General features: G+C 43.0%; 1 protein-coding gene across 9 annotated transcripts in view; it reads right to left on the bottom strand.

Annotated features, from left to right (window-relative positions):
• ZNF618 (zinc finger protein 618) overlaps positions 1-24850 on the bottom strand; it is a 273275-nt gene that overhangs the window by 93760 nt on the left and 154665 nt on the right. For all 9 annotated transcript variants that reach the window (XM_054007916.1, XM_054007915.1, XM_054007910.1 and 6 more), the window contains exon 3: positions 4092-4348. In XM_054007916.1, the coding sequence (XP_053863891.1) occupies positions 4092-4348 (257 nt within the window). The remainder of the gene's footprint in view (positions 1-4091; positions 4349-24850) is intronic.

The raw sequence follows: 24850 nt of genomic DNA on the forward strand, positions 1-24850 counted from the left end.
GATGTCAAAGGCTACGCAGAATTTTCTAAGGTTTTGCGCCTCATGGTCTAATTCAGCATAAATATTGGACGTCCCAAAGCTGCTTAGTAGATGAGGCATCTGCCCCCTGGCTTGAATCAAGTAGGTACAAATTAGCTGGCTGGCTTCAGAACAAAAGGATTCACACAGAACCACTGTCTCACTCCTCATCTCCTCTCTCTAACATTTATGTCCCCACCCCTCCACTTGGAAAGTCCTCCTCAGTAAGTTTCTGACGGTGCATCACTGCCCACATGTGAGGGTTTAAATGGAGTCTAACACAAAATTCTTCCTGATCAAATCCCAGATGATATAATCCCCCCAAATCCAAACACTGAAATGATCAAATTCGCAACGTTACAAGACAGACATTAGGCCATTCACAAAATCCCATCCAGTCTCAGCTCCTCTTTCTCTCACCTTCCCAGTAGAAAGGGCCATGTCCCACTCATTGCCTCTTGGCTCCCAGATAGATTTTTGTGGGAGCATGTCTGTCTGCCTGCCAAGCTGTGCCTCCCCAAGAAACATCAGTGCTGGAGCTATTCAGACAGCCTGGGGCCCAAAGGCAGCAGGTGAGGTCGCCAGTAAAATTACGTTTCTGAGCTGCTCATTGTTAGAAACTACTAACAGGTGGGGCCATCCAGATATTCCTTAGGCTGGTCTGTCAAGATTTGGAGAACAGAGGGATTTAGGTTGTCAGAGTTTTGTCATTCAGCCATTGATCAGGTCCCAAAGTTACTGCCAATTGTTCTGTAAACTCTACTTGTGATGCCTGAGCTGTGACACAGTGCCCAAGAGAAGATGAGCAAGTGCTCTAACCCAGTGGTCACTAATCAGAGATGGACCAGCAGTGGTACATCAAGCTTGAGGGACTAATACTCTGGGCACCACCACTGCTTGAACCCTATTTAGTTGTATTCACTCTAACATGGAGACTGGGCTGCTCCAAAGCCAATGAGAAGAGAGTTTGGAGCAGTCCAGATTTCTGGAGACAGGTAGCTGAATAAGAGGATTGGGAATGACTGATCTGAAACAATGCAGGCTTAACCGTAACAGCAAGAGTACATCCTGGCTGAGGGCAAGCAACAGGGCAAGCTGAGGGGCAACATCTATCTCAGACAAGGAGTAAAGCCGCCTGGTCCAGATTTCAAACTGACCCCTGGAGTCATAGCTCTGTCTGGTGAAGAAAGCTCCTTGTCACTGTGGAACCTTCATATGCTTTGCAACCCTCAGGGGCACAGTTGCCGAGGGACATAGAGCAGACCTGATGTGGACAATCCAGTTCCTATTTACCTGACAACATCTCTCGCACAATATGAAAAGCGATACTCTGTGGGGCTCGTAATGGCACATTACAGAATGTGGAGGGGATCTGTTACCTTCCCTCTCATCAATTCTTCCTTTACTATTATACCCCATATAAAATTACCACTTTAAACACCTCGCATCTCAATTTCTCTGATGAAGAGAAGTAAAACCCCGCCCCAGTTTGCCTTCACTGCTGAAGCAATTGAAACAATGGGCAACTGGGTCAATTCACAGTAAAGTTTTCAGAAGGCAAATCTCATGGAGAACTCATGCAGCTGCAGTCAACAAGCAGCCTGTCCTTACAGAGCTGTCCAAGCTTTGCTAACCCCAACCCAAGAACAGCAGCAAAATGCCGCCCGCAAGGCAACAATTGCCCAAGTTGCAGAGATGATGTTTGCACTACGGCCGGTTTGTTGTTTTTTGTAGGGCAGTGAAGGTGAGTGGGGGCACAAGCACTGAGCGGGAACCAGTTTGAAAAACCACAAGAAACGGTTATTGGGGCACCTCAGTTCACTCAGAGTGCAGTACTTGGGGGCCAAACAGAAAAGTTATTCAGCGCCAGTCCGTGTGCCACCTCCCAAACGAACAGGGGCCCAATGCATGGATACACTCGCAGGGCCCTGCACAATGGAACCAGCCTCAGGATCCATTTGGCTTTAAAGAACACTAGCAACTAGGGAATAAAATAAAAAATATGATGCACAATTCATTTAAAGGGGCACTGCTGGCTAGGAGAATTTTCCCCATTCATTTTTTAGTTCATGCTTTATGGCTTCAAACCTGATATTAGCACCTCTTTCCCCTCCCACAACATAACCTCCCCCTACCGGTACCACGCATCAACCCCGAGGGTTGTCCTGCCCTCGGCCGACATGGCATTCTGATGCATTTCCAAATTCAGTAGATGCCAACATGGCTGCCTTCTGTCGAGTTCTCACGCTTCGACACTAGTATTGTCAGGGTTACCTAGGAACCACAGCTCTGCGGGAACAGTATTTGTGAGCTGCCTGCTGACACGGAGCCAGCAGGGGGAGCTCATGCACAGTTCTTTGGAGGATACTCTACAGACCTCTGGCTTCTGGAGTCATAGCCCCTTTGGGGCGGGGCGGGGGGGCACTGCCAAAGCACTGGTACCTGCTGTGACAGAGGTCCCTTGGGACCCCTGATCACCAGCTCTCCTTCCAAGACAGGCCTGTGGAGCTCTGGCCCTGTCAGTGGTGCACCCCACTTGGTGCTCCTCTTCACCAGCAGGGAGCAGGGAATTGTGGGGTCTCTCTGCCCCTTACAATTCTGAATATATTTTCCACCAAATTACATCAATATTAAGGTAGATCTAATTATGGGATCAAACAGGCCTGCTGTGTCTCTCTTCACCCTTTCTTTCCCCTATTTAAACAGCAGTTTTCCCTTTTTAGGCTGTGGAAGGTCAGCAGCCAGGCGCCAGTTAGGTCCCAGGGGCTGCTGGTACTTCCAACCTGAAAGGAGAGAAGAGAAGTGCCTTTTGTAATAGCTGTTCTAGCTGGGGAGTGAATGGCAAACATGGTGTAAGAGGATCAGAAAAATCCAACACCCTGGACCAGTCACTGGCTAATGACAAGTTCTAGGGGTTCTCTCTGCAGCAGCTGGGGTTATGATCATGAGCCTAAAACCACTGGGGCAGACGAAACATTAATACTAACCACAAATAAACTATGGTAACTCCAGGCAACTCATACTAGTTTCCTTCCCAGTCCCTAAAGCTAATAAATTGCTTTCCCCATGGTCTAACTCCTTCCTCTTCCTGTCACATGAGACTTATTCTTGTTTCAGCAACTGTTCTTGGAGCTCCGCCTTGTTAAGCTGCTGGTGGAAGCCCTTCCATTTAGAGTTGGCGGAGGAGTCACTGTTGAAAGCAGTTGTCTCCCTCTTTCAGTAGCTTGCAAAAATGCCCTCTCTCTGGACTACTTATAAGGAGAAAGATGAAGGATGGTCTTGTGGTTCAAGGCACTTGCCTCAGGAGGTGGTTAAAAATTTTCCAAAACTTTTCTACCTGAAAATTTGGTTTTTATCTCAATTAAACTCTTAATGGAAAGTGTTTGCTTCCCTCAAAAAATTCAATTTTTTTTGTCAGAAAACCAAAAATATTTCAGCGTTTGGCACTTTTTGGCCAATGTTGTCAGCCCACAACTCCTGAAAACAAAACATTTCAGCTGAAATCCCAAGTTTTCAGTTTCCAGCTAAAGAGTTTGGGGTTTGGGGTTTTTGATAAAATTTTCTCTGGGGATCCCGCCCCCTATTTTTTGACCAGCTCCATTCCAGAGATTTGGATTCAACTCCTGACTTTGCCACCGATGTCTTGTGTGCTGCTGCACAAGTCATTTAATCTCTCTGAAACTCAGGGCCCCATCTGTAAAGCGAGGATAATAATTCTTCCTTCCTTTCTTTTGTCTATTTAGATTGTAAATCCTTCAGGGCAGAGAGAGAGACAGAAAGAGGGAGAGTGTGGGGGTGTGTATATGGCACCTAACTCAGAGAGACCCTGGTCTTGCTTGGGTCTTTAGGCATGTCTGTAATACAAATAAACAATCATAATAAAGAGAGAGGGATTGAATAATCTTCTGCCTGGATGTAGATTCAGTTTTAAAAGTTCAGCTTAGTGCTACTGGGTAGAGCTGAGCATTCAGCAACTTCCTTTCCAGAGGTTCTCTGCTCTCCCCACACTAGACAAGACTCATACTGGGAAACCAGGAACCAATCTCCAACAGACCGGTTAGCCAGTAGCTTACCAAGTGTCTGCTGGTTGCGGACCCCTCCAATCACCACACAGATTTCTGCTGGCACATCTCCTGGCCCATCCTTTATGTTTTTCTTGGAATCTTTGGTGTCATCCTGCCAGATCACCTCTTGAATATAGTCATCTGGTATCTCTGTTTTCACCTTCACCTCCGTCATTGTTCCGGGCTCTTCACTCGGCGAGGACTGAGATGTCACAGAATCAGAGCCCTCTGCTTTTGGGCTCTTCGGGCTCCTCTTCAAGTGCTCCCTGGGTGCGGGGAAGAGGAAAAAATAAGAATTCTTATTTTCTAGCTCAACTTTTAGTTACTGACACTAAAATAAAGATACTTCTGTTTACTATGGTTTATTTAAGATTACTGTGTATGTTTGTATGTGTCTGTGATAAATGAGTGATTAAAATTTTAAGTACTTACAAAAGTAATAAAACTATTTATTAGTAATGAAAACAACCTTAAATAGCATCAACAAACTGACTCAGGAAAGAAAATGAGATTCCACTTTGGAAAAACAAAGCTAATACTATCTTGCAGGAAAACAGTCTTTTTAAAAGCTCAGATACTTACCAGAAGGGAGAAACCTGGAAAACAAAAATCTGAGCGAGATCTACAGCTGATAATGGGCAGCAAATTCATTCTAGTCTGGTAATGTGATATGGCAGCAAAAGAAAATGAGCAGTTTGGGGTTTCACAGACAGAGGAATCATCAGAATGCAGTCCCTTTATTTGACTCTCCTGAATCCACTCATATGTCCAGTCTTGGGCATCTTGTCACCAGCACTGGGTATAAACAAACTGGAGGAAATTCAAAGATGAACACATATAATGTGGAAGATTGCAGGATCAATGTACAAGGACAGACTAAAAGAGCTAAATATATATACAGTAGCTTAGCTGACCAAAGGCTATGGAGTAGCAGACATGCTAAGAGTCTGTGAAGTATTTAGACAATGGAAACACCAAGGAGACAGAAAAATTGCCAAACATAGTTTAACGCGCTATTATAACTAGGAGTAATGGATGAAATTAAGTAATAGAAAACTTAGGATGAATATCAGGTTAAGATATGCTACTGCAGAGATCTATTAGACCATGAATTAGTGGAAGAGGAGGAAACCCAATTGCTTTGGATGTTTAAATGAAGATATCACCAAAGTACTAATAAATATGCTGTAGAACTAACCAGATACTATTTTATAATATCAGGTGAAAAGATAGTATGTGGTGCAACCCAAAGGAGGCAACTGATCAGGATATCACTGCTATAATTGAAAGAAAAATTGCACAGGGGACAGTAGTGAGGGGATGAAAAGGAGAGGAGTAAATGAACAATGAGAACAATCTTCTGTAACAATTACTGAACGTCCTCCTACACAGCTATGGAGTTGCTCTTTCAAATGGGTCAGTCACAGCGGGGCTCCCAGACATCAGACATTCTCACCCCCTCATTGTCATTAAAAAATGAAATGTATAATTAGTAGCCTCCAAACAGAAAGGAAAATTATTCCTGAGACACCCAATAGAGGCCCCCCCATCTACCCAAGTTTTCTTGAAAATCATTCAGAGCTTTTATAACTGATAAAAGATGAATTTACACAGAAAAATGTCAATGAAAATAAGGAGTTCTTTCAGAAGAATTTATTAGACGTCCCAAAAGCCCTGATTTCACAATCAGGAAAGAGGACAATTTTGGCTAAAAGCCTATCCTGGTTCAGTGGCAAAGTGAAGGCAGCAATTAGAAATAAAAAAGTAACATATAACAAATGGGAAACGGGGGAAATAGGTAGCAATTAATCCAAATTAAAAGTTATAAAATATGGAAAACTGATAAGGGAAGCTAAGGGCATCAGGGAAAATTTCATGGCTGGAAGGGCTAAGGACAATGTGAAGGAGTCTTTTTGATTTTTTGTTAGTCTGTTTTAACTATATTAGGAACAAAAGAAATCCTAGCAATAATACAGGTGCATTTCTAGATGGAGATGGGATAATTGTTAACAATAACACAAAAAAAGCAGAAGTACTCAATAAATATTTCTGTTGTGTATTTGGGAAGAAGCAGGATGATGTACTTCTATCACATGAGGATAATGAAGTGCTTTCCAGTCCATTATTAACCACGGAGAATGTTAAACATCATTTACAAGGGATAAATGTTTTAAAATCAGCAGATCTGGATAAAAGGCACTCAAAAGAATGGGTAAAAAGACCTCTGGCCCACTGATGCTCATTTTTAATACTTTTTTTTTTACTACCAGGGAAATTCCAGAAGACTGAACAGTGCTAATGCTATGCCAATGTTCAAAAAAGGAAAGCTGGATGACCTGGATAACTATAGGTTGGTTACCTGACATCAATCCCAGGCAAAATAATGGCAAAGCTGATATGGGATTCAGTTGATAAAAAATTAACAGACAGAAATATAATTAGTACCAGTCAACCTGGTTTTATGGAAAATAGGTGTCAAACAAAATTAATTTCGTTCTTTGATGAGATTACAAGTTTGGTTGATAAAGGCAACTGTGCAGCTTGGACTTCTGTAAGACATGATCTAGTCTAGACAGACATACAACACCATGGTTCAAAAAATTACACAATATCAATAAAGCACATTAGATGGAGTAAGAACTTGACTAACTCACAGATCCCAAAAAGCAGATGGCAATGGGAATTATCATCAAATGGGGGGGATGTTTCTAGTGGGGTTCCGCAGGGAATGATTCTTGGCCTGACGCTATTCAGTTTTTCATCACTGATCTTGAAGTAAATATAAAAGCACTGCTGATAAAGTTTGTGAATGACACAAAGATTACTGGAGTGCTAACTCATATAGATCAGTCTGGATCACTTGGTAAACTGAGCCCATTAAAAATGCATCTTAATACCGCCAAATGAAAGGTCGTGCCTTCTAGGAACAAGGAATATAGGCCATACCTGCTATGAAGGGGTGTCCACCCCACCCAGGGGCTGAAGGGGTTAAGGTGGCTAGCTGGGCGAATTGACTGCCCAGGCTGCACTTGGAGGGGGAGCCAGGGAGCAGGGGTTGATTAAATGAGGCTCAACTGGATGGGAACAGGAGGGGCCCATATAAAGCCCAGGAGCTGAGAGCAGAAGAGAGCTGCAGTCACTCCCTGGGAAAAGGGAGGCGTGTTGGAAGCAAGGAGCCTATAGTTACTCCCTGGGAGGAGGGAGTTGGGGGCTGGCAAACCCGGAGAGGGGGAGAGCCGGAAGTTGGAATAGAGGGCAGAACTGGGTTCCCTTACCAGCCACTGGGGAAGTGCCACAGACCACGCAGTGGAGAGTGGACTGCCTAGGACAGTAGGCCCCGAAAGAATTTGATACCTCGGAAAGGGAGGACCACAGTCACCTGGCTGGAGGGCCAAGTCACGAAGAGGAAGCTGAAGTTCCTGGAACGAGGGGCCACAGGGTGAGAAAGGATAACGGGTGGAGAGACTACCAGAGGAGGGCTCAGTACCTGGAAGGAGCTAATCCCCAGAGCTGCCAGGAGGAGGCGCTAGAGCAGTGAGTGGTCCCCATGACACCTACAGAATGGGGGACTATCCCGGAGAACAGTAACTCCAAAAAGGATTTAGGGGTCATAGTGGACAACATCTGCTCCCAATGCGATGCTGTGGCAAAAAGGGTTAATGCGATCCTTGGATGTATGAACAGGAGAATAGTGAGGAAAATTAGGGAGGTGATTTTATCTCTGTATATGGCATTGGTGAGACTGACACTGGAATACTCTCTCCAGTTCAGCTGTCCACATTTTAAAGAGGATGTTGAAAAACTGGAGGGTACAGAGAAGAGCCACATAAATGATTTGATGGCAGGAGAAAATGCCTTCCAGTGAGAGGCTTAAGAAGAGCTCAGTCCATTTAGTTAATCAAAAGGAAGACTGAGATCAAGAAGTGCCTTGATTACAAGTATGTGAGTTCCTTCATGGGCTCCAAAGGACTCTTTAAACTAGCAGAGAAAGGCAGAACAAGAATCTATGGCCGGGAGCTGAAACCAGACAAATTCAAATTAGACACAAAGTTTTAACAGTGAAGGGGATTTACCATTGGAACAAACTCCCAAGGGAAGGGGCAGCTTTTCCATCTCTTGCTGCCTTTCTGGAAGATGCTTTAGTCTAATACAAGTTCTTGGGCTCAATACACAGATAACTGGGTGAAATTTAATGGGCTGTGATATGCAGAAGGTGAGACCAAGATGATCTACTGGTCCCTTCCGGCCTTAAAGTCTCTTGATCTATGAATGCCTGAATCAGAAACACTTGTTCAGGCCCCCAGTACCTTATCTCTTCATGATCATTGCCATTTTTTATCCACCCCTACTAAGAGGATAATTTCCAGAGAACAGGCAGACTGGCTCTTGCCTGACCTTGCTTGGGAAAGACCAACCTCCAAACATCAACTAAAATCAACATTATTCCACTACCTGCCCCTAATCCCCCAAACACTAACACATACTCATTTAAAGCATCAGTTGTGTAACTATCAAGGGGCTCCAGCTTAACAGAAAGATCAGCCTCCCATAGATTTAATAAACAGCTAACCCCCTTCCTATATATCTCTTGATGCTCACACAAGAAATTATCCTGCCCTGGGCCTGCAAAACCTTATTTCAGATCCGCATCAAACTGAGAACGATAGTCTGGTGACTGGCCACATGGCCCTATTTGATATTCAAGCCACACAACTCATTCCATTTCACCTCCTAGACACTCAACAAATTCTTGTTGTGAGTGAAAGGACAACGCTGCAGGTACAACACAGGTCACAGGATGTATCCCTTGGTATCTCAGATAGAAAAGAGGAGCAGGTCTTAGCATTTCTACTTTTATTGGATTTGTTCTAGTATCTCAACAACTGGGCAAAAACCATGGGATGCATTTAGATGAAAATAAAGCAATAGCAAATGAGTTCTCTTTTGGCCACAAACAATACACTGTTTTCACTGGGGTTTTTGTTTTTGTTTTTACGATTAGCATGCATTACTCATTACATAAAACAACAACTACTTAATCTGTGGCAGCATCCTGGGGACTGACTAGTTAGATTTTTTTCTCCTGACCACTTCCTGCTTCTGCACTCTTGACTTTCACAGCTTTAAGAAGTTGACAAGTCTCAATTCTGTACTGCACAGGTCAGAGTTTATTTTTGCAGTAAAAAAGCCCATTCAACCAGACTACAGGACTCCTAAATGCAAGAAACAAAACTCACCGATGCACAAACATTTTAAGTTGGAGAAACCGTGTGTTTTGTTTCCATTCTATTGTGAATCTACAGCAGTCACATATTATTACCACATACGATTTCATATACACAGAGAATTCAGTCAAGAAGTTTTACATTAACTACTTTTTCATAACTGCTTTTTGAGTTCTTTTAAAAATTCACTTCCTACAATATTCCTATAATTTAATATCTCACTTAAAGTGACTTTCCAGCCATCAGTCAATTTTACATGGTAGGCCTTGTCCACACTTGCGGTGTAGTCACATACCACAGCCAAAAGCAGGCTACGTCCACATGGCAGTGAAAGGCTCTGGCAAGGGAGAGGCAGTAGAGAAAGGTTCCAGCAGCAGGGAGATGCCATAGCCTTTTTCCACTGCTTCCCCACTGCCAGAACCTTTCCCCACTGCCGGAGCCTTTCACAGCAGCGCTTCACAGCATTGCACTGCTGAAAACAACAGCGTAGATGTGGGAGGTTCTGGCGTGTCTCTACTTTACTCACCTAAGCAGTGCCGCACGGCCTGCACTGCTATTTATACACATGGCAGGGCAGCGTGCAGCGTTTGCACTCTACACAGGGCCATAAATGTAGAAATAGGCTGAGGCAAGCTGTCCTTGTATGTTACTCGGGCCAAATCCACACCTCACTAATCCACAGTTACACATATCTATTTCAATTCAATCCCCTCTCTCTCTCACACACACATACAGTGTCACCATCTTCATTTCCAATCAATACATGTTTAGAAAGAAAGGCTTCCATGTCTACATGACACATTTATGTTAAGAATAGAATACACAGATACTGAATGATTTGGGAAATGTGAGACACGGACTTTCCTGGAAGGTCTCCGGTTCAACTCTGCCTTCTTCGTAGTGATAAAGTAATTACCATCTGATGGTCATATGTTTGCCTCAACTATTGTCTATTATGATCGCACCTATTACATGAGTTGACAGACTCAGTCCAATTTCTAATAATATTTGGCACTCTTGATGTGAACTACATCTGAGAGACTGGTTGACCATGACAAACAAATTACTCTCACACTCTCTGGGGTGGCTCCCCCCAGGGCAGGAAACTGTAGGCTGAGGTATGGTTGGTGCTTACACTGTTAAGCATTAAAGACCAACCAAAATGTGGCCGGATTTCTATGGTGAAAGAAGTCCATCTCTCTCTCTCTTTCTCTCTCACACACACAGAGTCAAAAATGCCTATGTGATTTAGAAATCACTTTAGACTGGAATTTGAGGATGAATGCAAGGAACTCTGTGCATAGATTCCAAGGCCAGAAGAGATCTTGTGATCATCTAGCCTGATCTCCTGTATCACACAGGACAGAGAGCTGCCCCACAATCATCCCTAAAGCAGATCTGTTAGAAAAACACCAAGCCTTGATTTAAAAATTGTCAGTGATGGAGAATCCACCACAATCCTTGATAAAGTGTTCCAGTGGTTAATTACTCTCACTGTTAAAAATTTACACTATATTTCCAGTCTGAATTTGTCTAGTTTTAACTTCCACCCACTGGGTTGTGTTAAACCTTTCTCTACTAGAAAGCTCATTATTAAAGACATGTTCCCCATGTAGGTACTTACAGACTGTAATCAAGTCACCCCTTAACCGTCACTGTTTTCAGTAATTTCTCCGGTCTCTCCTCTACTAACCCTGTAGTAGTTAACGCTGTGAAGTATCAAGGGTTACAGCTTGTGTAAAAATAAAATGTAAACTGTTACAAAAACAGAAACAATAATTCTTTAGGGACCCCTGAATGCAATTAGAAACAAAAACAAAACATTTAATTGTTGCTTTGCAGGTGCTGCTACAAAATATCGCCAAGTATATAATCCACATTTTGTTAATGTTATTTATTTACTTTTTCTGATAGTCCATTGTAAAAGCAATTAGGAAGACTGGCAAAACAGTGGGATAAATAATGCCTCATGAAGTCGGCTAGAATTTCTGTATGACAAATGCTTGCCCATGCTAAAGCATGATAACTAACCAAGAATTGACGCAAAACTGTTTAACTAAATAAAGATTTCAGTCAGTTATCAATGCTCCCCTAAAATCCAGGCCAGCTCTCTTATCCCAAGGCCCTGGTATTCATATTAAACTTTTCAAAGTTTTGGATAGTTCTTTTTTAAAACTTCATTGGATGTGATTAAAAGCAGAATGTTTAGGAGAAGAATATGGAGAAGGAGTCAGCTTTAGATTAAAAATGTCAGGAAAGGAAGAGGACAGTGTCTAAGCTGGGGGCTGTTTCTTCAGATAACAGTGTCAGAGGCTACCTCGTTGTCTCTGACCTTCATGCCTTTTAAAATTGTATTTGTATTGTAAAAAAAACTCAACCTGTATTGCAACCTGAAATCTAAAACTTTCTTTGCAATTTACAATTGATAAGCCTATTAAGAGGCCCATGTCCCATCTCTAAACGCTGCCTTTAGAAAAGTTGTTGTTTGGTTGGGTTTTTTAGTATAATTGGACAATTCATTTAGGCAAAACATGAAAAACAAGCTAACATTACTAGTTAAAGGTTGGGACAGTGTATATTTTAAACATTGTAATGTAATTTTTATTTCATTAGACCTCTTCCTCTTTGGCTATGACAAAACCAAAATGTTTATGAGAGGTGGGGCCAGGACAGAGGATTGTGCTAGAGGTTACCGTTTTAAAGGCACTAAACAATGTACAGTTTGAAAGAAGTGCAGGAAAATTAATTCTTTGGGGTTGTATCAATGTGATGGTAAATTACATGCAAAAAAAGTAACTGTTCTGCAGATGAGGCCATATCGTATGGCTAAAAGTAAAGACGTTGACACATTTTGATTATGAGACACGGCTTTTTTATCAGTCAAAAAGAAAAGACATTTGGGATTGAAGTTTTTTACTGGTGGTTCAGCACAGAGTAAGTTGTCAATGGCTTTGCCCCCCCCTCATTACATAAGAACAGCCATAATGGGTCAGACCAATGGTCCACCTAGACCAGGATCCCTGTCTTCTGACAGTTACCGTTGCCAGGTGCTTCAGAGGGAATCAACCGGACATTGAGTGATCCATCCCGTCATCCACTCCCAGTTTATGGCAGTTAGAGGTTAGGGGACACCAAGAGCATGGAGTTGCATTCCTGACCATTTTGCCTAATAGCCATTGAGGGAGGGGCCTATTATCCATGAATTTATCTAATTCTTTTTTGAAACCCATTATAATTTTGAAACAACATCCCCTGGCAATGAGTTCCATTGGTTGATGGCGCATTGTGTGAAGAGGTACTTTGTTTTGGTTGTTTTAAGCCTGCTGCCTATTAATTTTATTAGGTGACCCCTAGTTCTTGTGTTATGCAAAGGGGTAAATAATACTTCCTTCTTCACCTTCTTTGCACCATTGATGATTCTATAGACCTGTATCATATCCACCCCTTAGCTGTCTCTTTTCCAACCTGAAAAGTCCCTGTCTTATTAATCTCTCCTCATACGGAAGCTATTCCACACCTTTAATCATTTTTGTGGCCCTTCTCCCTACCTTTTCGAATTCTAATGCATCTTTTTTTGAGATGGGCAACCAGAACCCGCACGCAGTATTCAAGATGTGGGCATACCATGGATTTATACAGTGGCATTATGATATTTACTGTCTTATTATTTATCCCTTTCCTAATGGTTACTAAGATTCTGTTAGCTTTGTTGACTGACACTGCACATTGAGAGGATGTTTTCAGAGAACTATCCATGACGACTCCAAGATCTCTTTCTTGAGTAGTAACAGCTAATTTAGACCCCCATCATTTTGTATGTATAGTTGGAATCATGTTTTCCACTATGCATTATTTTGCACTTACCAACATTGCATTTCATCTGCCCTTTTCTTGCCCAGTCACACAGTTTTGTGAGATCCCTTTGCAACTCTTTGCAGTCTGCTTGGATTTAACTATCTTGAATAATTGTGTATCATCTGCAAACTTTACCACCTTACTGTTCCCCCTTTTTCCAGATCATTTATGAATATGTTGAAGAGCACTGGTCCCATTACAGATCCTGGGGGACACCACTATTTACCTCTCTCCAGTCTGAAAACAAACCATTTACTCCTACCCTTTGTTTCCTGTCTTTGAACGAGTTACTGATCCAGGAGAGGACCTTCTCTCTTATCCCATGACTGCTTACTTTGCTTAGGAGCCTTTGGTGACGGACCTTGTCAAAGGCTTTCGGAAAGTCCAAGTACACTGTGTTCACTGGATCACCCTTGCCCACATGCTTGTTGACCCCTTCCAAGAATTCTAATAGATTGGTGAGGCATGATTTCCATTTACAAAAACCATGTTGACTCTTCCCCAACAAACTGTGTTCATCTATGTATCTGATAATTCTCTTCTTTACTGTAGTTGGAAAGAATCTGACTAGTACTGGAGTTAGCCTTCATCATCATGTTCCTATTACGCCTCTGGCGTCTAGGGCAGTGACGAAGCTCCTCCACTCCTGTCTGTTTCTGGCAAGTCTTTCAATGGTTCCACAGCTGTGCCCCAGGTTTTTCAGCTCAGCTTCCACAGCTCGTCGCCATGTTGCTTTCAGGTGGCCTTGTTTTCACTTGCCTTCAGGTGTCCATCTTATTGCTACTCTGGTGATGGAATCAGTTTCCATCCGAAGCACACGGCCAATCCATCTCCAACGCCTCCTGGCAATGATGGTGCTCAGATCCTCTTGGCTGCACTGTGTCAACAGATCTTGGTTTGAAATTGTCCTGGGCCAAAAGATACGGAGGATTTTTCTGAGGCAGGTTGTACGGAATGAAGACAGTTTGGTCATGTCAGACTTTCTCATTCCCCAGCATCCTGCACTATAAAGTAGTGTTGAAAGTACACAGCTCTGATAAATCTTGAGTTTGGGTTTGGTGTTGTATATTGATGATTTCCAGACTGTATTTAAGCTCCTGAAGGTGTTCCTGGCTTTACTGATTTTGTTCCAGATGTCCTGGCTTGTTCCACTGTCCTGGCTCATGGTGCTGTCCAAGTATGAGAATGTTTCTACACTGGTGAGAACATGATCCTCTATCCATACTGGTGATGATGAGGCAATATTAAAGGTCATGATATCTCTCTTATTGCGGTTGATTTTCAGTCCAATTTGCTGGCTGAATGCGTTGAGTCAAGTTGTTTTTTCTTATATATGGTGTTGGGTATGTGATAAGAGAGCAAGATCATCTGCAAAGTCCAGGTCTTGAAGGGATGAGAAGAGTATCCATTTGGGAAGCAGGGCAGGGGATGGGAGAGTAAGTGGTGCTGTGTTTGTGTGTTCTATGTTTTGCTACATTATTATTAATTATTATCATCATTTTTTAAAGACAAATGGTAAAGGAATTATATAGAAAGAGGGGATTTTATTCCTGGTTCAGAATTCAACAGATATAAGACAAGCTGCTAAATTTACATAGGTTTTGTAAAACGTCTGATAATGAAATCTGCATGCATGCTCTGTTGAAGGGTGGGTCATGTTACTTTGCATAAAAGCTAAAACACAAAAAAGTATGCATGTGGGGGGATGAGAGGGCGGCACATGCCAGCAATCTTATCTCTGTGCTTTCAAAAATTATAAAGCCTTGGCTTCTCTTTTAAAATGTAGGTTTTTATTGTAAAGCCCCTTGTAAATGACAGGGGATTGTATACTGTCCCATGGAATTGAAAACTTTCTTCAGACTTTATAATGGTATATACATGTAAACTCTCGTTACAGGTTTTGTTTGGCTGGGCTATTCACTTAGATAAAGCTTTACTAAGATTAAGAGGCCTCCTTACAGCTAATGCCAATAGGTGCTAATTTCCAAGTAAGGCTGATTGCTATATTTACACAGGTTTTGTAAAAAGTTTAATAAAAATATTCACATGCATGCCCCTTTTGGCTGGTATTTTAGCCCTAATTTCTATTTTAATATGATACAGTGAATGCTTCTATACAAAGCCATGGGTTTAGAAAAACCTGCAAAGTGACTCAGGAAAATGTGATGCAATTTATTATTATATGACTTTCGATTCTGCAAAAGGTACCATTATTAAAGAGTTCCTTCTGACTGACTCAGCCAGTGAAGTGTGATTTGTGGCAAGCTCCTAGACAGGGGTTTCTGCATTTAGCAAGTAACAGTCTGTGGTGTGAGATGCTTTTCTCCTCTCTGCCTTTTTTCCTTTCTTGCTTTATTAAAACTTTCTTGGTCATTTTGAAAAGTGGTTGTAGAATAACTGTACCCTGTACAATATAACTAACTCTATGGTACTATTCTCTGTCTCTATCACTAATATCATATGACCTTTGTGCATTTGTTTAATCAACTTCATTTAGAATTGTACTAATTGCATACAATTTTTTTTCTAAGAACGAATGATTACATATGTCTTAATACCTCTCCTTTATTCCTCTGTAATTAATACTATGTACCATTATTTAATAACTTTATTTAGAAATCCATTAACTACATAAAAAGCAACTGCATATAAAATATATTTTTCTCTAAAAATGCATGTTAATATTACTTTACTCATAAGAACATAAGAAAGGCCATACTAGGTCAGATCAATGGTCCATCTAGCCCAGTATTCTGTCTCTGACAGTGGCTAGTACCAGATGCTTCAGAGAACAGAATAGGGCAATTTCCAGTGATCCGTCCTCTGTCATCCAGTCCCAGCTTTTGGAGGATTAGGAACATCTGGAGCATGGAATTCTGTTCCTGACCATCTTGGCTAATAGCCATGGATGGACCTATCCTCCAGGAATTTATCTAGTTCTCTTTTTAACTGTTAGACTTTTGGCCTTCACATCATCCCATAGCAATCAATCCCACAGGCTAATTTCCTAGTCAAGATAAAGACTGTGGGTCCAATTCTTGGCCCATTCTGGCCCGGTGTGCTCTACCTGGGTTGCAAAAATGGAGCAGAAACATCCTTCGACTCCCCTGCTGGAGATATGCCCCGTGTGGGGGAGTCCCTAGCAGGCACAGAGGTGGCAGAGGTCCCCGATGCAAGGGATGTGTTGGGGCGGGTAGGGGGGAGTGGTTCAAGCACAATACATTCCGGCTGGTAGGTGGTCCCTAGAGCTCCCCCAAGCTGCTCTGGGCCTAGGGCCAGGCTGGGAAGAGAATCTGTGAACCATACAAACTGGACACAGCAGAGAACCTGTGCCACAGAATATATAAGGAATTAAGTTTTAGTTTGCAGTTGCTGCATAAACTGGGAATCACCACACAGCCAATGCAGACCAGCCCCAACAGCGCAAGGGGCTCCTCCAAACTGGAGGACAGGCAGGAAGCGGCTGCCCGTTGGCCTCACGACAGGGCACAGACTCCACTGCAAAGTTTACACCCCTGATGAAGCTAATGGCTCATTCCCCACCTAGTCTCCCACAAGGGGCACAGACCCAAGCACGGCCCATCTACAGCAGACTGCATCTTTGGAGAGCAATCCTTCTGGCTGTGACAACTGAAACCAGCAATGACTTAAAGCAAATAAGATACATCAGCTGCTGCAGCCAGAAGAAAGTAGCATTTTCAGTTTGCTTTTTCTGATCTGGAGCATCATGCTCATAAATAATGAAAGTAACTAAAAGCTACTTGAAAATACACACACTCCTCCCTTATGAAAGAATGAGAAAAAAACCCAATTATAAAAGGACATTTCTTCCAGCTAGGAATAATTTGTCATGTAATTCTCTGAAGACAGCAACAGCAGCATACGTGCACTACGCTCCCTTCTGAGTGATTTGTGATTGCATATGTATTCAGAGGCGTCTAATGAGGGATTTTTACAGCACACATCCTGCTGAGCATCTCAGGGGGTAGAGAGAGAGAGATCAGCTGAGACCCAGCCTTCAACTGTCAGTTCCTCTCACGTTCTTCTCAAGAGGAGCTGGGAAGACAGTGGGTGTGGGTGCGAAGGGAGGGCATGACCCTTAACTGACTACTGATATTTCAGCTTTTCACTGACATTGGATGTGGCGCATCCTGGTTTCTTTCCCTGAAATGACTGCTGGTGGTGAGGGTACCGAAGAATACATACCTAACACCCATGTAAGGCCTTTAGTCTTCAATGCAGGAACAGACATACCACCAAGTCCTCCACGGCAGGTCATATGCTGTGCTCGAACACCAAATGGCAGAAAACCATTGCACCGCAGTCAGAAAGGCAAGCCTGACCCTGCATGGGCAGAGTGTTTCGCTGGGCTAAAGGGCTGCAAGGTCAACGCCCAGCTCAAACAAGGTCACTAATGAAGTAGAGGTTTGTAGAACGCAAAGATAGTGGCTTCTTCTATATGATAACGGAACATAAGATTCGAGGAGCAGGTGGAATGGAGGCCACAGCAGGCATACATGCCTCCCTAACACTGGCACCATCCATCAGAAATGCCAGGCTTGCCAACTTGGACAGCGACTGTATGGAAAGGAAGCAAGAGATGCTGCTGATAGTGAGAGCTTGTTACTAGAACACTGTAGATCAGTGGCTCTCAACCTTTCCAGACTACTGTCCCCCTTTCAGGAGTCTGATTTGTTGTGTACCCCCAAGGTTCACCTCACTTAAAACTACTTGTTTACAAAATCAGACCTAAAATACATAACTGTCACAGCACACTGTTACTGAAAAATTACTTACTTTCTCATTTTTACCATAATTATATTTTAATTATAAAATAAATCCATTGGAATATCAATATTGTACTTACATTTCAATGTGTAGTATATAGAACAGTATAAACAAGTCATTGTCTGTATGAAATTTTAGTTTGTACTGACTTTGCTAGTGCTGTTATGTAGCCCGTTGTAAAACTATGCACATACCTAGATGAGTTAATGTACCCCCTGTTAGACCTCTGCATACCCCCAGTTGAGACCCACTGCTGTAGATGGCATTGGAGGACAGGGCTATGCACTCCTTGAGATGGGCGGAACTTAGATATATTAGTCACAATTTTAAAAGGGGCGAAACAACTTCTCAAGCTCCAGCTAAGGAAACTGAATGGACAGAACAGAGGTGAGGGTATAAAAGATGCCTGGATCTAGAATTAAATGAATTAAATGAAATACTAAAATACAATTATATATAAAATCACAAAGAAGTAAACCATTAAAGAGGCTTCTTGTGTGTATGATTAGGGCTGGCCGCTGTGGCCTCCACAGCCACTTTGTGTTGCCCATGGAACAACATTACTTCACACAGGCACTGCTTAATGCTGCAGAGGAGAGAGACTGAATATGATTTGGAAGCGTGGTGCCCATCTTTCCTCATGTAGTCTCTCAGGACACGCTCTTTCTCAGACCTCAAAGGGGTGAGAAATGTAGGAGTCCAGGGAAAGTTAGCACTTTATTTCTAGGTTTCAGAGTAGCAGCCGTGTTAGTCTGTATCCGCAAAAAGAAGAACAGGAGTACTTGTGGCACCTTAGAGACTAACAAATTTATTAGAGCATAAGCTTTCGTGGACTACAGCCCACTTCTTCGGTTCCATTCTATATGCATCCGAAGAAGTGGGCTGTAGTCCACGAAAGCTTATGCTCTAATAAATTTGTTAGTCTCTAAGGTGCCACAAGTACTCCTGTTCTTCTTTTTACTTTATTTCTAGTTTTAGTTTATCTAGCTTCAGCTTCCAGACATTTGATCTAAAGATGTATACATTTTAAGGCCAGAAGAGGCCATCACGATCATCTAATCTGACCTAACACAAGCCACAGAACTTCTACAAAATAATTCCTCTTTGACCTAGAGCAGACCTTTTAGAAAAACATTCAATCTTGACTTAAAAATTAACAGTGACAGAGAATGCACCACGGCCCTTGATAAAATTTTCAATGATTAATTACTCTCCCTGTTAAAAATTTGCAGCTTATTTTCAGTCTGAATTTGTCTAATTTCAACATCCAGAGAGTTCTAAGCAGTCATGGGATAAAAGGGAAGGTCTTCTCATTGATCAGTAACTCATTAAAAGCCAGGAAACAAAAAGGGAGGAATAAATGGTTAGCTTTCAGAATGTAGCAAGGTAAATAGTGATGTCCTCCAGGGATCCTTACTGGGACCAGTGCTCTTCAACCTATCCACAAATGATCTGGAAAAAGGGATAAACAGCGAGATGGCAAAATTTTCAGATGATACAAAATTATTCCAGATAGTTAAGTCCAAAGTACACTGCAGAGAGTCATAAAGGGGTCTCACAAAACTGGGTGACTGGGCAGGAAAATGGCAGGTGAAATTCATTGTTGATAAATGCAAAGTAATGCACATTGGAAAACAGAATCCCAACTATACACACAAAATGATGGGGTCTAAATTAGCTGTTACTACTCAAGAAAAAGATCTCGGAGTCATCATGGATAGTTCTCTCAAAACATCTGCTCAATATGCAGCGGCAGTCAACAAAGATAACAGAATGTTAGGAACTATTAGGAAAGGAATAGATACAGTAAATATCGTAATACCACTCTATAAATCCATGGTAGGCCCACCTTGAATACTGCATGTAGTTCTGGTTGACTCATCTCAAAACAAACAAACAAACTAGAATTGGTACAGAAATGGACAAGAAAAATGAATAGGGGTATGGAACAGTTTCCATATGAGAAGGGCTTAAAAAGACTGACTTTTCAGCTTGGAAAAGACAACGAATGAGGGATACGATAAAGGTCTATAAAATCATGAATGGTGTAGAGAAAGTGAATAAGGAAATACTTCTTCACATAACACAAGAACCAGAGGTCACCCAATGAAATTAATAGGCAGCAGGTTTAAAACTAACAAAATGAAGTACTTCTTCACACAGCATACAGTCAACCTGTGGAACTCACTGCTAAGGGATGTTGTGAAGTTCATGGAGGATAGGTCTATCACCGGCTATTGGTCTTGGATGCAAACCCATGCTCTGGGTGTCCCTAACGTCTGACTGCAGAAGCTGGGAGTGGACAACAGGGGATGGGTCACTCAATGATTGCCCTGTTCTGTTCATTCCCTCTTAAGCACCGAGCATTAGCCACCGTCAGAAGATGGGTAAACGGCCTATTGGTCCGACCCAGTATGGCCATTTTTATGTCCTACACCTTTGTCTGCTAGATTGAAGAGTTCATTATCAAATATTTGTTCCCTATGTGGGTACTCTAATCTATAAGTCATCCCTTAACCTTCTCGTTGTTAAGCTAAAGAGACTGGGCTTCTTGAGTCATGTTTTCCATTCTTCTAATCATTCTCATGGCTCTACTCTGAACACTCTCCAATTTATCACCATCAATAAACCCTCTACTCCTACTAGAGATTCCCCTGTTTATTCATCCAGGGATTGATCGCAGTAGCTCCTTTGTCCACAGCGCTGCAATTTGAACTCATGTTCAGTTGATTATCCACCATGATGTCCAAAGTCTGATTTTTCAGTCACTGCTTCCCAGAATAGAATTCCCATCCTATAAGTATGGCCTACATGAGGGGTCTCAAACACGCGGCCCGCGGAGCTCTTCCTTGCGGCCCACCAAGCTCCCCGCGCCCCCCCCCCCCCCAGTTACTTCCTGTCGCCGCCAAACTCCTCCCCCCCCCCCGAGTTATTTTATGTGACAGTGTGACAGCTAAGCTCCCTGGGCGCTGCTCCCCAATGTTTGGGGCTGGGTCTCTCCGCTGGCCCCGCCTGCCGTCCCCACGCACCTTCCCCGAGTGTCCCCCGACCTCACTTGCTGCCCCCTCACCGCCCGGAGCCTGCAGCTCACGCTGCCGGCTTCCAGCATCACCTGCTGCCGCAGGGTCCTAGTGCCCCGCTCCACTAGGGCCAGGGCAGGCTGCCCTTCCCCTGCCCTTCTGCCCTAGTCCTGAGCCTCTCCAATGCCCCGAGCCCCTCCAATGACCCAAACCCCTCATCCCCAGCCCCACAGCCCTCACCCCTGCACCCCCTCCTATCCCCAAACTCCATCCCAGAGTCTGCACCTCAGACCCCCTCCCCCATCCAAACTCCCTCCCAGAGCCTTAGGCGGGGGGGGGGTGGAGTTTGGGGGAGGGCAGGTTCTGGGCACCACCAAAATTTCTACAAACCTGCCACCCCTGGAAGAGGCAGAGCAGGGGTGGAGTAGTGGTGCAGCCCAGTGCAGTGGGGGAGCTTTACTGAGTGTATATATTTTATTAAAACCGGTTGGAGGAGGAGGTGGAGAAGAGACGGGGCAGGGGCGGGGCCTCATGGAAGGGGTGGAGTGGGGGCGGGGCCGGAGGCAGCGAGGGGGGGTGTCAGTGATGCGGCCTTCGGGCCAATGCACTAGTCCTCATGTGGCCCTCATGGTCATTTGAGTTTGAGACCCCTGGCCTACATTCTTCGTTCCTAGATGTAAATGACTACATTTAGCCATACTGCTTGTGCCCAAGTTTACCTAGAAATTCAGATCACTCAGTGTCAGTGACTTGTCCTGTTCATTACTTACCACTCCCCCAATTTTTGTGTCACCTACAAACGTTATCAGTGATGATTTTATATTTTCTTCCAGGTCACTAATAAAAATTTTAAATAGTGTAGTCCCAAGAACCGATCTCTGCAGGACCCTGCTAGAACCCTAATCCTTTAGAGGTTCTCCCATTGTCAATTTTTGTGTGTTATTTGCAATGTCAGTGCTGGTTTTGTGTATGGTCTTATATACATGTTTGTTACAATGCTGGTGTGCTAGCTCTTTGTTATACAGAAATTTAATAAAGATCCTTATCATTAATATACTAATTACAATAACCTAAAATTAACCAGGACACACATGCAACTCTCCAGTGGCCGGGCCTCAGCAGCACTCATTTGGAGGACTGTACCTTAAAAATATGCTTCAAGTGTTAAACACGGCAGCAAAATAGTTTTGACAAGCTAATGATCAATGAGGAGGAAATGCCATAACTGCAATGAGGATATGAGAAGAGAATCTTTGACAAGAGACAATGAAGAAAAAATGAAATGCACATACTCTGGAAACAGGCTTTGCTACAAACATATTCCAACACAGGCCTGAACAGTGTATGTTAAAACAAGGGACAGAAAAGTCATCATGCCATGCAGGAGAAATTCAGAAGAGACTGCCACTGCCAGATTTCTGATCACTTTATCTGCCGCACAATTATCAATGTCTAGAAGAGCTGCACTGCACTTCTCCTGGCAGGCTCTTAGATGCAAGCTAGCTTGATATGTCCCCAGAAAATAAAAGTGTATAGGATTTTGGTGCTTTGAGAAAGTGGAGACCCAGAACTCACACTAACTTGGTCTCAGTGTAAGATACATATAAAGGCATCTTTACTATTTCTCAAATTCTTAGAAATTGCACAACTCAAAGCTGGACTTCTCCATAAGTGATAAAAACCCATTACAGCTGCGGAAATAATAGTGAGTGGGTGGGTGTGGGAAATCAAGAGAGTAATGAAGATGGAATTTTATCAGGTGACCTAGCATTTTATTCTGATACAGCTGTACAGAAAAAGTCTGTTTATAAACTGCAGCTCTTCCCATGACATTTGGTGGAGGTAGATTATTGTTTAGAATTTTTCAAATGTCTTAACTTCAAAGATGAACAGAATTTTCCAGCTGTTCTCTACATTTCTACTTGTCCAACACATGCCATTAGAGACAGCTGAGCAAAATAATTCTAAAGTAGTTTAGCTCTTTCATTTCATGTCCACCTACACACGGAAGATGACCCCAACTGACAATGTTCTCTACAATAGGTCTTCTCTGGCCTAACCCTCAAGTCACGTTGAGAGTGACTTAGCAGCTAACGTATATGGAAAGATCCAGTCATTTTCAACATTGTTATAGAAGTGTGATGGATACCGTGCTCAACCAGGTCTCTATCATGCTTTCTGTAAGAATTTTAAAACAGTTTTGTTTCATCTACACTAGCAGATAAAAGTCATAATCCAACACCAGTTATAGGGATCTGGTCAGACGAGTTAATGATTAATGGCTCAATTAGTAATGGGTCATTCGTCCAGTACAGATGTACTCTTTTAATCTTAAAACCCAACAACTACAATTTATTTGTATTGTAGTAGCATGATCCCACTGCGTTAGGCCCTGTGAGAGCCACAGTCTGAGTACTGTTGCTGAACCACAACTGCTGAATTCTTGTTGGTGATGAGATATCCCATCATGCCTGAGACGGACATCAGCAGCAGCACCTATGGCCAGTGCTGGAGCAAGGAGCCTGCTTATGCAGAACAAGTCACTCCCATTTTCACTCAGCATTCGCTGGCATTTGCAGTTTGCGGTGTGATTATTTTTCCTCACCTTTGGTCGATTATGTGGGGTGAAAGGCAATGCCTGGTCCGCATTTTGGTTGGCAGAAGTGACTGCTGTGTGTTATATTTAAAGTGGGAAACAGGTTATGTCCCTTGCTGTGTAGGTCAGCATGTTCAGGGAGCTGGGGTTTCTCTGCCATTCCGTTCATAGATCAAGTCAACGATGGATATTTACAACATCCTGTGCTTTGATTTAAATCAACCTCAGCAACTTGTAGCCAATTCAGGGTCGGTTTGATTAGCCTCAACCCCCTCCTGGCACTCTAGAAACAGGCACATGCTGGCAAGACTGCGGCTCAGTGGATGATGAAACTAAAACTCCTCCATCCCCACTGCCACAGAGGAGGCAAAGGCATCCCACCAACCAGCTGCTGGGCCACAAGCCACATGCAAGCATTCTGGCAAGTGCCTTGTGCTCACAAGGGAAGAAGGAAGAAATGTGAAGTAAATTGCCGTACTGCCCTTCTGAAGGAAGAATGAGCCCACAGCACCCTTCCTTGCTCTTGCCTCCAAAGCAGAACACTTCCCCCAAAACATGGGCTGAAAAGTAGCTTGGCAAGACACCATCATGTAGGCACAAAGACCAAGATTTACGGTTCCCTGGATGAAAGGTGCTAAATAAATGCAAAGTGTCATGATATAGTGCTTTAACTCAGAAGAATCTAAAAGTGCTTTAGAAATTACACAGTGTACAGAACCATTTCACCCACCACTGAAATGCTGCCAACTCTGGAGCAAAATGCAACAGCTGTTGGAGAGCCCAGAGCAATGTTTCGCAACACCACAGGGCAGGAAGTGGACACAATTATACATGGTGTAATATTCATTGGGGCTTTAGAGTCCTGAAATACACCAACAGCAACATCTCAAAGAAGAGCCAAATATATTTCACTCCACCACATTCATGACTGGCTACATATCCGGGTCACATAACGCTGCCTGTAAGAGCCTTCACATCCTAAACTTTGGTTAGTGAAAGAAATGCTATAAATTAACTGACTAACTATGTTATAAGCAACAGAGGGTCCTGTGGCACCTTTAAGACTAACAGAAGTATTGGGAGCATCTGTTAGTCTTAAAGGTGCCACACGACCCTCTGCTGCTTTTTACAGATTCAGACTAACATGGCTACCCCTCTGATACTTAACTATGTTATATAAACCAATGGCAGTATGAGAATGGGATCATTACATGAAATTAAGAAGCAGACACGCCAAACTGGACTTCAATTGTCATACCTGCTGAAAAATCTCCTTGGCAATCT

This window comes from Malaclemys terrapin, chromosome 17 (assembly GCF_027887155.1).
Source record: "Malaclemys terrapin pileata isolate rMalTer1 chromosome 17, rMalTer1.hap1, whole genome shotgun sequence".
NCBI lineage: Eukaryota > Metazoa > Chordata > Testudines > Emydidae > Malaclemys > Malaclemys terrapin.